Source organism: Ptiloglossa arizonensis, chromosome 9 (genome assembly GCF_051014685.1).
Source record: "Ptiloglossa arizonensis isolate GNS036 chromosome 9, iyPtiAriz1_principal, whole genome shotgun sequence".
Taxonomy (NCBI): Eukaryota; Metazoa; Arthropoda; class Insecta; order Hymenoptera; family Colletidae; genus Ptiloglossa; species Ptiloglossa arizonensis.
The window spans coordinates 21,964,865-21,982,196 of NC_135056.1; the positions used below are offsets into that span (position 1 = coordinate 21,964,865).

The window sequence follows — 17,332 nt, forward strand, 5'->3', positions numbered from 1 at the left end:
ACAATTCTTTATTGTTTTTCCTAATAAGAAGGTTAACAAAATCCTTGTAACAAAATATTAAGATTTATTATAATATTACAATATTCCTACATAAAATATTTAAATTTGAGTATAATTTATATAAATTATACCATATATAAAATATGATAAGTATAATACACTTAATTGTTGAAAAAGTCTTTACTACTAGAAAAGGTATAAAAATTAATTTTATTTCTTAAAATATGCTCTATCAAATTTTGAAGAAGTATTTTATGTATTGATTATTATAAAATTAAGTATTGGAAGAATAAAAAATAAACTCATCTTTTATTATAAATTTTAAACAAAGAGATTAAGAGTAACTTTTGCATATTAATACCATTTTTTAAATATATACAAATATTAAATAAAAATAAATACGTTTTAACGATAGAAAACTGTATGATAATATAACTTGAAAACGTTAGAAGTATTTTGCTTTTACGATTAATTACAGTTTACACCACTGTACGTAGGTATGTATACTCATTGGCGTAGTCGCATTGTGGTATAGGACATGTCAAAAATTTGTGATGGCGACGATGTTAAAGGTTAGTTGTCATTAAATAACGAAAATTGTAACTAAAGTTGATCTATATTAATTTACATGTGTCAAGATAATCTTTACAATTTTTAATGTTTTCTACTGCATTCTTTTATACTTAATGATAATACGCAAATCGTGATAACCTATGCAATGTTTGAATTGTTAAAGAATGTTTAAAAATTTACTATTATAAATACAATTTTGTATTAAATATGCTTAAAAATATCTATTATTTTTACAATTTGTAGACAATTAATATAAATCGTTGTTATCTTTTTTAACAATTAAATATGAATTTCTACTTAATACATGTTTTTCTTTTTAAATTTTATCACAGACCACTAGTCAATCAAAAATTCTTCAAAGCAGTATTTTTTTGTGATTTACAACTTCCTGTTTATTAGTATATAATGATATTACAACAACAAATATTACAATAAATGTTTTAAAATTGATTACACATGTTAGATCTATTTCTGCAATAACTATATGTTTTAATAAATAAATTTTACATGTTTTTGTCGTTTATTTTCTTTAATAAAATTACATATTTAGGATAAGAGTCAATTTACATTTGAAGATAAATGGCCATGTATGCGTCCAATTATTTTAAAACTATTGAAACAAGAACCAGTAACTCAAGCAGAATGGCAAGATTTATTTTATTCTGTTCATTTGGCATGTGTATGGGATGAAAAAGGTCCTCCTAAATTACGGGATGCACTCAAAGAAGATATAATGGATTTTATAAAACAAGCTCAGCAGGTACAAAATATAATTTTAAGATATATATATATATATATATATATACATATCTTATATATATATATATATATTCTTTAAAGCATCAAAAAGAAAATTATTATTTCATATTTTTTATAGAGGGTTTTAGCACATCAAGAAGAACAGGCTTTATTAAAAGCATATATAGCTGAATGGAGAAAATTTTTTACTCAATGTATTTATTTACCAACACCTTTTAGACAATTAGAAACATATCTTGCTGGGAAAACAATATATAGTGTTCAAAAAAGAAATCAGTCTGATGATATTGTCAGAAAGGTAAAATTTATTTTCTAAACTTCCTTAATATATAATAATATTTTGTTTTTATTATAGTTGATGTTGGATAGTTGGAATCAAAGTATATTTGGAGAAATAAAACAAAAACTTCAGGATTCAGCTATGCGGCTCATTCGTGCTGAAAGAAATGGAGAAGCATTTGATTCGCAACTTGTTATTGGTGTTAGAGAATCTTACGGTAATAAATATTTTAGTAATGTATATAATATGAGAAATATCACTAATGTATATAATATATCACATAAACATGAGAAATATTATAATTTAAAGTATATAAAATATAAAAAATATGTTCTATTATATATTCTAAATATTCTAAAAATGAGATACATTCTTAGTAATATATGAAATACATTATATTCCAAATCTCATTATACATTTAGAATTACATTACAAATTGCAGTAAATTTATGTTCAAATACAACGGATCAGCTTCAAATCTATAGAGAAAATTTTGAAGCAGCATACATAGAAGCAACAGAAGCTTTCTATTGGGTTAAAGCACCACATCAATTATCATTGCATGGTGTAGAGAATTATATGCGTTATGCAGAAGCAAAATTGAGAGAAGAAGAGCTTCGTGCACAAAAATATTTAGAACCAAACACGGCAAGTGTACAGCTTTTGACTGACTGTTGTGTACGTGTGTTAGTAGCAACTTTTAAATCAGCTATATTAGCAGAATGTCCAAGAATGATTCAACATTATCAAACGGACCGTGAGTATGTTTTAATTTATCTATTATCATGTTTCAGTAGTGTTTCTACAATAATGGTATTGGACATATTATAATTATAGAACTTAGGCTGATGCTAAAACTAATGGATAGAGTACCCGAAGGTGTTGGACCAATGTTAAGAAATTTAGAAGAACATATAGCAAGTGCAGGTCTGGCTGATATGATGGCAGCTGTAGATGTGATCACACAAGATTCTGAGAAATATGTTGAAAGATTACTGGACCTTTTTCGTCGATTTTCAACTCTTGTTAAAGAAGCATTTGACGATGATCCGCGTTTCCTAACTGCTCGAGATAAAGCTTATAAACTTGTTGTAAATGATGCGACAGTATTCAGGTTAGAATTACCGGCTCGTCAAAGCTCTGGTATTGGTACAACGATTTTAAATAATAAACCCAATAACAATAATAATGGCCAGCCAGAATCCAAGTGTCCAGAACTTCTTGCAAACTACTGTGATATGTTACTCAGAAAAACACCTCTAAGTAAAAAGTTAACTTCTGATGAAATTGAAAGCAAATTAAGAGATGTAGTAAGTATTTATTTTTCAATTACATATAATCTGTATGCTTAGAACATTTAATGTTACTTTGTGTCATATTCATCTTTTATCGGTTTCCTTTTAGTTGTTAGTGTTAAAATATGTTCAAAATAAGGATGTATTTATGCGCTATCATAAAGCTCATTTAACACGGCGCTTAATATTAGACACATCTGCGGATTCTGAGAAAGAAGAGAATATGGTAGAATGGCTTCGTGAAGTTGGAATGCCTGCTGATTATGTTAATAAATTAGCCCGAATGTTTCAAGATATTAAAGTATCACAAGACCTTAATCAACAATTCAAAGAACAGTGTAGAGCTGCTATTGCAGACAGTATAAACATTAAGGTACTTGGTGAAATGGATAGAGTATTATGGTATGTGTTATGAAATAGATACTGTATAAATACAATTTTCTATAGATATTAAATGCAGGAGCATGGGCTAGAGGCAGTGAACGCGTCACTGTAAGTTTACCATTACAATTAGAAGATTATATTCCTGAAGTAGAGGAATTTTATAAGAAAAAACATAGTGGGAGAAAATTACAGTGGTACCATCATATGTCTAATGGCACGGTAAGAAAGAAAATGTATTATTATAAAATATTAGGACAAATGTTTTTACATTTTGTGAAGAACTTTTGTGGATTAAAAGAGGTTTTCTTTAGAAAAAAAAGATACTGATGTAATTTTAATTGAATATATTTATCGAAACAACAAGATAAATTTTTCTGAACAGTAAACAAGGGTACAAAATAGAACTTTTCAAAAAATTCAATATCTCGACTCTAATTTTCAGCTTCACCTTGCAACCAATTTGGATGGTGTTCCAGATTACATTTTCCAACCAAGTGGGACGCTTCGATGTGGATGTAACAACTTTTCAAATGGCAGTACTATTTGCTTGGAATCAACGACCATTTGAAAAAATATCTTACGAAAATTTACGATTGGCCACGGAACTACCTGATCCCGAGTTGAGACGAACTTTATGGTCCTTATGTGCTTTTCCAAAACTTAAACGTCAGCTTCTCTTAGTAGAACCACACGCACACAGTCCAAAAGATTTTGCAAATGACACAAGGTTTTGGGTGAACCAAGAATTTGCCATTGTGTTAGTAATATATTTTATACATTTTGTATTAAAAAATACAACATTAATCTATATTTTTGATCTGCAGAAAAAATGGAAAATTACAAAAACGGGGTAAAATTAATTTGATAGGAAGACTTCAATTATCAACTGAACGAAGTAAAGAAGAAGACAACCAATCCATTGTACAACTTAGAATATTAAGGGTTCAGGTGTGTCTTATATTTGAATAAATAATCTTTTTATTAAATGTTACTTACAATTAAAATTTTCTTTTTTTTTTTAATAGGAAGCAATCATCAAGATTCTAAAGATGCGTAAGAAGATTAGCAATGCTCAGTTGCAAACTGAATTAGTAGATATACTGAAGAACATGTTTTTACCAAGTAAAAAAATGATAAAAGAACAAATTGAATGGCTCATTGAACATAAATATATTCGCAGACACGACGACGATATTAACACTTTTGTATACATGGCATAAATTGGGATTATACATACATACAAGATTGTTCAAATTCTTATGATTAATATTATATTTTTATAAAAATTCAGTTTTTGTGTACGTATGTGTATGCTCAAAGAATCATAATGTAATTGAAAGGTATTTAATGTTTTTGTAACACATTCACAGGGAAAAAATCCACATCTCTGAAGTAAACAATTATTGCTGACATATAAAGTCATATCATTCTTAAGTTATAATGAAATATGATACAATGTTTGATTACAACCATGTGCATCATTAAGCGAAAAATCTATTACAATATTTTAAAATTCTTAATGATACCTGTGTCAAAATAAACGTATCTAGGAATACGGTTCTCTGATTTCGAATGCTCGGAAGTTGATAATTAATATTTACAAAAAATTGAATGACTTTTCAATTTGAAGACTATTAGTAATGAATTATCTATTAGTAACAAATTCATGGTTTTCAAATTCAATAATATTACTCTAATGCTAAAAACAAAAGATGTCTAAAACTCTTGCAATGATTCGGCATAATTTTAAATAAAATTGTCAGAGACGTTTTAAATCTTGAATAGTGTTCATATACATATATGTATGTACATAGTATGTATAATGGGTGGCATAAATCTAGTAAAGTCAAAAACTGTAAAGAGCGAAGACAATAGTGTTGTTGAATGTAAGATGTCAATAGTTCAGAAATGATTTAGACATTGCGTTGAGGGCTTAAGCGTTTCAAGAAGGTATTATCGTATAATTTTTTAAGGAAAACTCTTTTCTCAGAAGTAGAAGAAGAATGAAAATGAATTAAACTAAAGTTCATTAAGTACAACTTGTAACTAACAGGCAATTTCTCAGTAGAGACACACATTTGGCAGCTTGTAGGCAGCAAGGGTATTGCTTAACAGACCATTCGAATGTGATGCAAGTACCCTGCTATATTTGTTTCACCTACTATACATACATTACGCAACATAATATATCGATACATAAATAATGTAGGCGCGTATTTTTATTTACTGTATGTGTACATATTTTTCAAGTATAGTTGATTTCCACCAATTTATCTCAATTGTAGAAATACTACTAACTATAGAAATATCTTTACATAACATTTTTTGCATTTTATTTTATATTGCATCGTAATTTTTAAATCTGAATAAATGTGTACTTTCGTCTACAAAAACTTAAATTCAATGAAAGTACTCGGGAAAAAACATACAATAAATGGCCTATACCACAAGTAAATGTGACATTAAAAGAATTCAGATTCATTTTATTAAAATAATAATGCAATGTATAATCCTTGTGCTGAGAGAATTTTACACGATCACATCATGAATCATGAAATGATGACTTAACACTACTAATAACGTCTATGTGTATAAAGCTTTTATATTATTTCAATAAGCTAATGATAAGTGTAAAAGTAAACAATCTCTGAATTAAAAAAAAAAACAGGATTTTTTATATTTTTCCGATGTATCTTATTGTTATTGTTAGTTATGTTATTCCCAAACATTTTCTATTAAGATAAATAAGTCTGTAAGAATAAAAACGGAACACTATTTTTTTAAGTTTTTATTTAATACAAAGTAAAGTATTAAACTAAGTAATTTAATAAAAAGATTTGAAATCTTTTTGTCATATGTGCATAAGATTCACTTAAAAAAGACAAATTTCTGGTAACGTATTTATTCACACAAAAGTAATTTGCTATAACATAGTTATAATTCTTCAACAACTTTATATTAGATTAAATCTTACACCAACATGAAATATATTTCATATGAGTGGGAACATTATATACATTTACATATACATATACATACGCATTACTGTTATAATAGAACAGTAACATCAATATATCGCAAGTAATATGTATATTTTTAATTGCATTGAGTTGTTTTCAAAATGACACAACGCTATTTGTATTTTATTTATCAATTATTTATAGTTCAAAATTTCTAACATTCTTTGGAGAAAAAAAGGATTTATCGCTTTAATTTTAATATAGATTAATTAAAAACTAATAAAGAAGAGTATCAGTAACATCAATTTTCATGCATTCACATGATATACACTCACAGTCACATGTATGTACATTAAATATACATCAATGTCTATAATTGCCCTTATTAAACTCATTGCACACACGTCCATTTTGTATTCTTCGAGCTAATTTGTTTGCAAATTTCGAAATAATTATTTTGATATTTTCTAGACTTAAATTTTGTGTACCTTTTGTAAGAATACAACATCAATAATTCTAGGTACAACTTTGATATCACTAATATTAATACTTTTATTCTTGACACATTAACGTTAATTTTATTAGAGTTCACGATGGCAAATAAGCTTCTAGTAACTTAATTAATGTTTAAAACAAAAAGTTAAGAACAATTGTAAAGTTATTTGGAAATAATGTGTGCAGTATTTCTTTCTAATGTTTTATTTGTACGTTAGTAATTATTCGATGATTTTTAAGCTATGTCATTATATCACGTTTTTAATGATATATTCTGTTTGCAATATATTAGCAAAAAATAATATTATTTATCTGAAAACAGAGATATTTTTTGTGACAAGGTATTGAAGTAGATTTATATTCGACATCTATAATTTTGATAAAATACTCACATGTATTGGCCTGAGCAAAAAACATTTACAAATCATTTCTTATGACACTATTGTCATAAGAAACACGAATTTTGCGATATAGCAATTAAAACTTTTGAGTGTTGGATGCCATTGTCTGTAATGCGTCTAATTGCTTCTTGGATGGATAAATAAGTCATTGTCATAGGATGGACAATATTTCTAGTGAAACTGCTTACGAATGATCTGGACAACGTGTATGTTGAATGCGCGGGACACTTTTCACAGGATTTGCTGTTTCACACACATGAACAACTATACCTGGCTGTCCTGAACCTCCAGGATGCAACTCATGACTACCTCCTGCAAAATTAATTGCGTAATTGATTGTTTACATAAGATAAATAAAATAAATTATTTTAATGTTAGAACCTGCAGATAAATTTGCTATAGCTGCTAATAAATCATGATTAACTAAAGGTTCACTTTCTTCTCTGGGTTCCCAACCAATAGGTGGTGATGCAGGTGGCGAAATTAGGAACTGTTTGGTAAGTGCTGGTGGTTGGAGGTGTTGATCTTCCATATCTGTGAAGTGCATTTTTTTCATCATCAGGGAAATTAATTTTAATTCTTATAGTATAAAATACATCTTTACAAACCTATTGGCGTAACAGGTTGTGCAAAATAACAATTAATATCGGTCTCACCAAAGTGAGTTTGGTGTAGCTGTACCCTTGCATTTGCAGCAGCATTTGGAGAACTATAATTTACTCTCATTCTTCTAAATGATCTGAAATATTGAAATGTAGCATCTTCCCCAAACTGCTTAAAAAGATCTTCTATTTTGTGCTACAAAGAAAATAAAAATGTTTGAACAGATGTATATACATTGTATTGAACTTTATTATGTGTTTTTCCTACCTTCAACTCATCACTTTTAAAAACTTGGGGATCTACATTAGTTACAATAACAGATGTTGGTAAATCTTCATCGTGTACTAAGTCTTCTATAGACCTCGTATTTGTATCATTGTGACCTTTTCCTACATCAAATTCTAGTTCTAATTGCTGATAATTAGGATGCAAATTTGGTAAACCATCAACTTCATTAATTATTATATTTTCAGATTCTTCTAGTTCTTCATCTTCCAATACACTTGAACCATGCTTTTCCTCCATATTTACTTTTTACTGTTGAATTACAAATATATTAAATTGCAAATCAATTTGTATATATAGATATATTATATTATAAAACTATTTGAATCACATTTATAATGAAATAACAAATAAAAAATAATTTTAATTTTCCTTGAATTATTTTAAATTCAAAGGTTATTCATGATATAAAACTGTTTAAAATACATTCTGTGCTCTTATTCCATATATATCAAGTATCATGCAAATGTAATTTATTGTGCAAGTATTTAGAAGAAATTGTTCTCCTCTAGCTTTATACTTATTTAAATGTAGTACTCCATTATAAACACGATCTTTTGCATTAAGTCCATACAATAAAAAAATTATAATTTTCTGTGTAATTACTTTTGTATTTTTCAGTCAGAGTTTACTAGTTCTACTATTCAAACTTATGTGTCGTTAAAATAAATGATATTTTGAGTCACATATGCACAATGTTAATTAGAATAACAGCATTCTATGTAGTTTTTAACATTATTTATTTCAGCACTGTATTTTCTTTGTCTTAGAATGTCATGCCTTCTTTATAATTTTTATAAAGAAATTTGATAAAATATAACTCGCTGAATATGTATGTAACAAATTATAGAATGCCATGCATATTTACAAAACACATATTAAACACATTTATAGATCTTACAAATTTATTTGCCACCGTTCTTTCGCTCATTGATATACAATCATACGATGTGCATATACTATACACTTGCCATGCGTCAGTATTTAGTGAAAAAATAATTAATCAGCTGACTAGGCACAGCTAATACTCGCCTGAATGTTTTTGTGCAGCTAATCAGACGTGTGACGTCCTTTTTTTTTCAATATTTATCCGGCTTGGAAATATTTTATCTACTTGTTAAAAATTACTTGGATTAGCTCCAATTTATGTACAAAATTAGTCATTGCATTAATATACTCTTAACCATTTCCACAACTTTCAGAATTTTACACTGTATTTATTATTTTATTATTTTCGTAACAAAATCTTTCATAATAGTAAAGTATAAGAAGTAACTAGAACTATAGCAGGCCGGTCAAACAATTTTTTTTTCTTAAGCAAGATCGTTTTTATCAAAGAAAAACCTATGACAATAAATTCAAATTTGGATGATCTATATACGTATTGCTGACGAAAAATTAATCCAATTTAAATGTAATATTTTCCATATTTGTAATTAAAAATTAACTTAAAGGTGAAGCTATTTGAAAATTAGTCTTATGTAAATTTTCTTCTTACAGAGTTACCTTTCTATACATTCGTACAAAACACGTTTGCCATACATATTGTACATATGTATGCATATTTGTACATTCGCAGGCAACAGTGAGCAACAAATAACAATGTCGACGATGGAAGGTTCACTTAGCAAATGGACAAATGTTGTTAATGGATGGCAATATCGATGGTTTGTTTTAGACGATAATGCTGGACTTTTGTCATATTATACGGTAAGGTTATTTAATGTTTAATCGTACTAGATGTTCACTCTTACGTGTTATTAATAGGTTACACCCTATTTTTCTTTTAAAAAATGTAACTAATATGAAATTAAACATTTCCATGTGCCATACATTTTTACACTACTATCGACTTTCTTATTCGGTTTATTTTTTAGCATTTATTTTTATTCCTTAACATCAGTTTGTGTAACTGTCATAATCAGCTGATTTCTGAATTGCAAGTCGTCGAGTTTCGTATAAAAGAAGTACTTATCAGATTTATATGATACGGATAAATCATATTTAAGGAAAAAATTTAATATCAATACAAATATTTGCATATTATAAAATATATATTTAATTATTAAAAGTTCAAATTCTATAATTATCTAAAAGTTTGATAATATGAAAAATTATGGTGATGATAAATATATTACTTTTAATATTTGAAAAACATACATTGTAAACAAACATGACTTGAAATAAATAATAGTACAATTCATGTTAACTTTAATGCTAAGAAATAAAATTGAGCTCCATTTTACTTATATTTTAGAGCAAAGAAAAAATGATGAGAGGAGCACGTAGGGGATGTGTTCGTTTAAGAGGTGCCATTATTGGTATAGATGATGAAGATGATAGCACATTTACAATTACTACATCATCATACAAAGATGATCCAAAAACATTTCATTTTCAAACACGAAATGCGGAGGAGCGAGAACGTTGGATTCGTGCTTTGGAAGATACTATATTGCGACATTCGCATGCTGTATGACATATATCTTATTTATGTACTATGTATAATATAAATAAGTTTTTTTCATTAACTTTTATATATCAATTATTTAATGAACGGAATTTATTATTACTCAGAGATGGGATCCCAAAAAATCTCCACCTAAACAGGATTTTGATCGCAAAGTAGCTGAAGCAGATGCTTATCTTCAGTTATTAATTGATCAAATAAGATTAATTGAAACAAAACAAAGAACTACTGCTGAAGAAGATGAAGAAAAGCAGCAAAAGTATGCAGCAGTTTTAACACAAGCTAATGCAATGCTTAATTCTATTAAGCATACAATAGTTCAATTGCAAATTGCAAAGGTAAAGATAAAACATTTTTTTAGTTGTTTTTATAATTAAATTTTATATGCTTAACTAATTAAGTAATATTTTTAGAACACAGCAATACCTGTAAATGGTATATATAGGGGACCTACAGAGTCAATACATGTTTCAACTCCCTTATCTCACGGTATTTACTTAGAAGTAGTAGATAAAATGCATCTGTAATAGAAAAGGTTTAATATATTGAATTTCAGTTGTTGCCAGAGATTCAGAGACAATTACACAAACTGAAATCGAATTAGGTTCTGAATGTGTAGAACCAAGAGTACCTACATTGGCAAACGGTAGTGTGTGTTTTCTTATTTACGTATATTAAAGTAAAAATAAAAGTTAGATACAAAATATTGAAATACAATATCGTGAAAAATAATAAAATAAATTTAATAGAAATATGGTTTAAAATATACATTTCCGTCGTATTTTATTTATAAAGCTGTTGTAGATAGAGATCTTCCAGTACCGCAATTTTCTTACTCATCTTCGGACGAAGATGAAGATTATTATGATGCAGCAGACGAGATATCTCCCCCCTCTGCAATACAAAATCATATCACTGTGTAAGTATTCAACAATTTCATGAAAGTATGAGACTGAGAAAGCATTTGACATATTTTATAGTAATAGTTAAACGTTTTAGTAGACGACGAGATGGTGAACGGTCACAAGTACATGCTGATACTAGTTCAAGTGAAAATCGAAAGCAACCTCCATTACCTCCCACAAAAGGTGATGGATCAGTTGATTATGATGGTAAGTTAAAAATTTCATATTATTTAATCAATATTACATATTGTCCGCATCATGTTTATCTACTATACATTTGCATGTAGTAGGTTTTAATAGTATAACATCAAGTCAAAGAAATTTGAAAAAAAGTGTGCAGGATTAAAATAAAAAATGAATATGCAAATGTGTAGATAAATAAATTAAAATATATGAATATGAATTAAAATTCCACAAATTCCACGTCATTGTATAATATAATTGTCATTATTATTCATCATTTTTATTAAGGTATATCTGAATTAAAAATGTATAATATCGTCGCAAAAACAAATAAAAATTCACAAATTTCACTAAACAAGTGAAAACTTATAACAAAATTCATTCGTTAGTATCGATAATGCAGATTTGCACCAATCGACTTTATCTGCAACTAAACTTATTGATTTTAGTGAGCATCTTACACAACACGTGAATTATGGCGTTAACGTAACGTTATCGTAAAATAGTCATCAAATTCGTATTTAAAGTCAAGCTTAAATGTTTGATAGTATGGCAAAGTTAAAAAAAGAAAAGTTTTACCAAATTCTAATATTTTCTTCTTTTCTGTGGATTTCATTCCTCAGAAAAAAATTATTATGTTGCGTATAGTCAATTTTGCACAGTGAACATATTTAGGAATGGACATTAGCTGGTATTTTGCAAAAAGACAATATGCTGGATGCAGATTCAAAGAGTAAGTTTTTAATATGTGGTAAAATAGACTTAACAAGTTAAAATATTATAAGCTTAGTGGGATTCTTCGAACTTATTCATATTTCCTTTATTTTTGTAAATAAGTAACGTATACACATGGTTTTTGTGTTTTATAGATTTAAATTTTTAGATGTATTTTCATAATTAATTTAGGAAAAGAAAACATTAATCAGATTAAAATAAATATTATTTTATTACATTACTCTGTAAACCAGTAAATTTTGTTATATATAAATTGCTGTCAAAAAAATTGTGTTCTGTTACAGCTCTTTACGAGGAGGAAAGTGAAACAGAAAGTTAGTTGTTGTACTAATAAATTAAAAAAATATTACAAAAAGAAATGAAATTTAAAAGTGAGTAAATTGTTTATCATTATATTGTTTTTCAGTGGATTCCATGGAATCTCATGGATCTGTTGTGACTCATCTTTTATCGCAAGTAAAGATTGGTATGGATTTGACAAAAGTAGCATTACCTACATTTATTTTGGAGCGCAGGTCGCTTCTTGAAATGTATGCAGATTATTTCACCCACCCAGATCAGTTTGTAAGGTACAATTCTCTTGAACAAATAATTATGAAAATCTTTTGTACGTGTTATTTTATATACTATCTTATATTTTAGCATAGCAGATATGCCCACTCCAAAAGATAGAATGATTCAAGTAGTTCGTTGGTACTTATGTAGTTTCCATGCAGGTCGTAAATCAGGGGTAGCTAAAAAACCATATAATCCAATATTAGGTGAAATTTTTAGATGTCATTGGGATATTCACAATGATACTCTAGATAGCTCAATTGATTCAAATGTAGTTGTTGAAGGTCCTGTACCTTGGTGTAAAGAGAATCAACTTTCGTTTATTGCAGAACAGGTTTCTCATCATCCCCCAAGTAAGTTTTTGATTTGTTAATGATTATGTTCAAAAGAAATTTTTCTTGTTGTAACAAAAATAATATCATTTATATTCTAGTAAGTGCATTTTATGCTGAACACTATGCAAAAAGAATTAGTTTTGGGGCACATGTATGGACAAAGAGCAAATTTCTTGGATTAAGTATAGGAGTACATAATGTAGGAAAAGGTTGGGTAAATGTATTACAACATGGAGAAGAATATGTTTTAACTTTTCCAAATGGTTATGGTAGATCTATTCTTACTGTACCATGGATAGAGTTAGGAGGCACTGCACTCATACACTGTACACAAACTGGCTTCCATGCTACTGTAGAATTCATAACAAAACCTTTTTATGGTGGCAAACGTAACCGAATTACATGTCAGATTATTCAACCAGGGGAGAAAAAACCATTTCTTACTATAAGTGGAGAATGGAGTGGTGCTATGGAAGCAAAGTGGGCTGATGGAGTAAGTATAAAGAGTATTGTTGTACTAGTTATTGCAATTCTCAGATGATTATATACGAAAATTATATTTTTTTTATATATTGATAGTTTTATACATTATCTTATTAATTAATAGAAAAATTTTTTACAGAGAACCGAAACATTTGCGGATGTAAAAGAACTTAATACTCAAAGAAAATTAGTAAAACCAGTCTGTGAGCAAGAAGAACATGAATCGCGAAAAGTTTGGCGGGACGTGACTGTTGGATTAAGAATTAATGATATGGAGAAAGCCACAGCAGCTAAATGTACAATTGAACAAAAACAACGAGACGAAGCACGTCTTAGAAAAGAAAATAACATTAATTGGCAAACAAAGGTACATATTTTTCAAAAATGTACAATTGATTATTTTCTTATTTCATATAATTATATAAAATCTTGTTCCTTAACAGCTGTTTAAAGAAACTAAAGATGGTGGTTGGGTGTATGTAAAACCCCTTGCAGACAGATTACATCTTTCTCCTGATCAAGGGAGTGCAACATAAATTCATAGAATGTTTTGCCGCAGTCTTAGACATTGCACAGTACTAGAAATTTAAGGCCTAAGTAATTAAGGCATGACTCATCATAATATTAATTTATGTAATACATTTCAATGCTTTTCAAAAACACCTTTTTTTAAGCCTAATGACTATATTATTGGAACAAAAAAAAACTAAAAAGAATCTTAAATTCTTTCCTCTAAAATGCTGCTTTTCATATAAACCTGATCGAGTACAATAGCAAATGTTAAAATGGTATACAATGTTAAGATTTCATTCAATGATATATAAGTATTTTGATAGCTGGCAAATTATTTTTTATAACACATAGCTATTGATAGCCACGATATTAAAAAAAAAAATCATTATAGTATCGTGCCATGTATTATATGTAAACATAGGTCTACAAGGCTTATGTACTATTAAACTAGTATATAAATATAAAAATGATATTCTTGACAGTATGATCTCTGCTAATAGAAGATGAAATATAACTTAACATAATACACGGTGGAATGAATAAAAAATAATAGTAAGACAAATATAGGGGCATGTTTTTTCTGGATATATAAATTTAATGAAGAACAGAATTTGACACTTTTTTGGTGAATCAATCACTATTTTTAATCGTTTTCCTGTAACAAACATCCTTAGAATGGCATTAATTAAGAACATAATATTGTAGGATTCTATTAGCTTGTTTTTAAGAAACCAATCATGTGTAAAACTTTGAAAAACTGTATGTCCTTTTAAATAGTTACAAATATTATCTAAATTTGTGTTTAAAAAGTTTTCAAAAATTATTTTTTAGATGATATATTTCTAGAATAATTTTGTTAATAAGCTTTTTGCAAAGACAATAGTTGTATCTTCAATTGTGAAAATAATACACATTATGTACATTACATGTATGTATATATGTTAACTTTTATTAATTTGTATCGGATTTAAAGAAACAATTAAACAATGTAAATACATATAAAAAATTATGCTAAACGTATTTACATTATTACAATTAAAATCATTACTTTATTTCTTTAAAAATCTGTTCTTCTTCATTAAAGTAAATAGTGCAAAGATTTACATTATACAATTTTACTTGATTACGATATTGATTATAAAATGTAATATATCAACAGATATGTAAATTTCTGATAAAATAAAACTTTATTCATGCATTCAAATAATACACACATATTTAGTTTAAATTATAATTATATTTTTATTCATTCGTTAAAAAACGAATGGAAAGTATTTATAATACATTTATGCATGTAAAAATCAAAATTTTCTTTCCATGAAATTGTAAATATAAATATAAATATAATTAAGTTTCATTTATAGGTTTTTTCAAATATATGTGTCCAATATAATAATCAGATGCTGCTCTATGAAGTTGTGGAAATCGCTTTGTAGACAATAATAGATGCTCTAAACCTGCTTTTATCACTAGAAAACCTACTTCACAATATGTTTTATTTGTAGAGTTAATGATGCTTTTACTTGTCTCATATTTATATAATACTTTAACAATGGATACTGTTTGCAAGATTATAGTGTTATTATTTGAAATTGTTTTAGGCTCTATCATTAAATTTAAATGCCAGTCCATTGGTTTTAGAATAAGGCAATGAATGTCTTTTCCCACAAAAGATTGCAAAATTATTTCTTCGCCATATATACCAGTCATAGAAGTTTTAATAGCTATTAGAAAATCATTGAAGGGATCTGTTGCATTCTTTGTCTTAGAGTTACTTACAAAATTATAATCTATAGAACAACTCCACAGTTTAAGTGAACAATTTGTATCAACTTTTCCCAAGTATTGTAAGCATCTGTTACAAATGATAGTATTTCCATCTATTTTTAAATTGTTATTGAACAAATTTGTACGAATAACAAAAAAAAGTGGTCCATAAAAGATGTCAGATTCTAATGGCATCAAATTTTGCAAAATGTTATCATGATTGTGTTTACAGCAAAACCATTCACTTGGATCATAGTTCATATCTGGTATAGGTAAAACCCGTTTGATAAGTATTTTATTGGAAAGGATAGTTTTACAATATGCACATAATATATTGCAATCAGATGCATTAAGTAATTCAGTATTTTTTAAATAATAATTTTCTAAAGAATCTTTTAAAGAATTAATTTTTGGTGTTGAGTTAGTAAGTACTTCTGTTTCAAAAGATCCAAACATAGAATTCGATTCTGTTTGCAAACGAAAACAAATCCAATCATTTATTATATTTAATGCAGACAATGAATTTGGTATTAATTTTATACATTTTGTTATAAACTTTATCGTGTTATTCTCTATTGTCACCTCTATACTTTCTTCTAAAAGCTTTATTCTAACTTCTGTTGAATTTACTTTCTTTTGTAAGTGAATAAAAGCATTGCATATCCGAAGCCTAGGTCTTAGTTCTAACGTTATAGATTCTATCATATTAAAGTACAACGAATAAAAAATTTCAATTGCAACTTTTGTATACAATGTACTGCAATATAGAAAATAGAATATACTTCTCTTAAAAAGTTAAACTTATCAAAAAAAATTGTTTTGTAATAAACCTGAAAAAGATTTTAAATTTAAAAAATGTATACACATTAGAATCAAAAAAAATATTTGTAGCTTTACCTCTAAAATTGTGCGTTTATTGCACAAAATAATAAAGTTGTTGACATAAGATAAACAGATTGCTTTTTTAAACCAAATTTAATATAAACTCTTCTTAACCCATATCATCAAAGTTTGTTTTATACATTTCCCAGTATTAACATAAACATTCCTAAAAATTAATTTGTTATAAAATTATCTTATTAAAATATCACGAAATTAAATGAAAATTAGTTGTAAATAATTGCACCTGTCAGAGTTTGTATTCAATGGCTACCAAAAGAATTCACCAAAATAAAACATATGATTCACTATGGCTGTAATCTAAAATTGATTATTTTAAACTTTCGCATCTTTAGACACGGCAAATAAATAAGGAAATAATTACAATTCATAGTATAATCGTAATAGTCTCACTGTAATAGGCCACGTGTGTGGTTTAACATATGTTTTCACAATGATTAATTCACAGTTT

The 17,332-nt window shown here is 27.4% G+C and overlaps 4 protein-coding genes across 11 annotated transcripts; 2 read left to right on the top strand and 2 right to left on the bottom strand.

The window, feature by feature from the left end:
• Positions 1–478: 478 nt before the first annotated feature.
• Positions 479–5,961, top strand: Cul5 (cullin 5). The gene is made up of 11 exons (XM_076319816.1): positions 479–572; positions 1,124–1,333; positions 1,451–1,630; positions 1,688–1,829; positions 2,055–2,369; positions 2,450–2,922; positions 3,017–3,280; positions 3,355–3,510; positions 3,768–4,048; positions 4,116–4,239; positions 4,317–5,961. The coding sequence occupies exons 1-11, from the start codon at positions 555–557 to the stop codon at positions 4,509–4,511; spliced, it is 2,358 nt and encodes a 785-aa protein (XP_076175931.1). The 5' UTR covers positions 479–554; the 3' UTR covers positions 4,512–5,961.
• Positions 5,962–6,286: 325 nt separating this feature from the next.
• Sra (RRM_RCAN_like domain containing protein Sra) lies at positions 6,287–9,213 on the bottom strand. 5 transcript variants are annotated; one of them, XR_012993210.1, is made up of 6 exons: positions 9,068–9,213; positions 8,018–8,287; positions 7,756–7,945; positions 7,529–7,681; positions 7,139–7,459; positions 6,287–7,058 (listed from the first exon to the last, which is right to left on the bottom strand). XR_012993210.1 is itself a non-coding variant. In XM_076319575.1 (5 exons), exons 2-5 carry the CDS (start codon positions 8,273–8,275, stop codon positions 7,332–7,334), a joined length of 729 nt encoding a protein of 242 aa, XP_076175690.1. In that variant the 5' UTR covers positions 8,276–8,287; positions 8,642–8,915; the 3' UTR covers positions 7,075–7,331. The 5 variants fall into 5 exon arrangements, 1 of the variants encoding a protein (XP_076175690.1); XR_012993211.1 differs by lacking the exon at positions 9,068–9,213 and adding an exon at positions 8,937–9,013; XR_012993212.1 differs by lacking the exon at positions 9,068–9,213 and adding an exon at positions 8,642–8,919 and having other exon boundaries at positions 7,529–7,672.
• An 83-nt stretch (positions 9,214–9,296) lies between these two features.
• LOC143150942 (oxysterol-binding protein-related protein 9) lies at positions 9,297–15,031 on the top strand. Of its 3 annotated transcripts, none has more exons than XM_076319562.1 (14): positions 9,297–9,449; positions 9,536–9,745; positions 10,293–10,508; positions 10,613–10,843; positions 10,919–10,994; positions 11,062–11,151; positions 11,310–11,424; positions 11,508–11,617; positions 12,613–12,642; positions 12,735–12,897; positions 12,971–13,236; positions 13,317–13,711; positions 13,841–14,068; positions 14,145–15,031. In XM_076319562.1, the coding sequence occupies exons 2-14, from the start codon at positions 9,593–9,595 to the stop codon at positions 14,235–14,237; spliced, it is 2,166 nt and encodes a 721-aa protein (XP_076175677.1). In that variant the 5' UTR covers positions 9,297–9,449; positions 9,536–9,592; the 3' UTR covers positions 14,238–15,031. The 3 variants fall into 3 exon arrangements, with proteins under 3 accessions (XP_076175677.1, XP_076175676.1, XP_076175675.1); XM_076319561.1 differs by having other exon boundaries at positions 11,301–11,424; positions 14,145–15,029; XM_076319560.1 differs by having other exon boundaries at positions 11,301–11,424; positions 11,505–11,617; positions 14,145–15,028.
• A 374-nt stretch (positions 15,032–15,405) lies between these two features.
• LOC143150946 (E3 ubiquitin-protein ligase E3D) lies at positions 15,406–17,323 on the bottom strand. Of its 2 annotated transcripts, XM_076319570.1 has the most exons (4): positions 17,246–17,320; positions 17,108–17,181; positions 16,879–17,029; positions 15,406–16,811 (listed from the first exon to the last, which is right to left on the bottom strand). In XM_076319570.1, the coding sequence occupies exon 4, from the start codon at positions 16,684–16,686 to the stop codon at positions 15,562–15,564; it is 1,125 nt and encodes a 374-aa protein (XP_076175685.1). In that variant the 5' UTR covers positions 16,687–16,811; positions 16,879–17,029; positions 17,108–17,181; positions 17,246–17,320; the 3' UTR covers positions 15,406–15,561. The 2 variants fall into 2 exon arrangements, with proteins under 2 accessions (XP_076175685.1, XP_076175683.1); XM_076319568.1 differs by having other exon boundaries at positions 17,108–17,323.
• Between the last annotated feature and the right edge of the window lie 9 nt (positions 17,324–17,332).

Excerpts from the sequence above, each read along its gene's own strand:
- Cul5 (XM_076319816.1), top strand. Across the intron at positions 2,370-2,449 it reads TCAACATTATCAAACGGACC|AACTTAGGCTGATGCTAAAA; the intron begins GTGAGTATGTTT and ends TTATAATTATAG. Across the intron at positions 4,049-4,115 it reads AACCAAGAATTTGCCATTGT|AAAAAATGGAAAATTACAAA; the intron begins GTTAGTAATATA and ends TTTGATCTGCAG.
- Sra (XM_076319575.1), bottom strand. The coding sequence starts at position 8,275 with ATGGAGGAAAAGCATGGTTCAAGTGTATTGGAAGATGAAGAACTAGAA. Across the intron at positions 7,682-7,755 it reads ACAACCTGTTACGCCAATAG|ATATGGAAGATCAACACCTC; the intron begins GTTTGTAAAGAT and ends TGCACTTCACAG. Across the intron at positions 7,460-7,528 it reads TATAGCAAATTTATCTGCAG|GAGGTAGTCATGAGTTGCAT; the intron begins GTTCTAACATTA and ends TTAATTTTGCAG.
- LOC143150942 (XM_076319560.1), top strand. The coding sequence starts at position 9,593 with ATGCATATTTGTACATTCGCAGGCAACAGTGAGCAACAAATAACAATG. Across the intron at positions 10,995-11,061 it reads TTCAACTCCCTTATCTCACG|TTGTTGCCAGAGATTCAGAG; the intron begins GTATTTACTTAG and ends ATTGAATTTCAG. Across the intron at positions 14,069-14,144 it reads ACATTAATTGGCAAACAAAG|CTGTTTAAAGAAACTAAAGA; the intron begins GTACATATTTTT and ends GTTCCTTAACAG.
- LOC143150946 (XM_076319568.1), bottom strand. The coding sequence starts at position 16,686 with ATGATAGAATCTATAACGTTAGAACTAAGACCTAGGCTTCGGATATGC.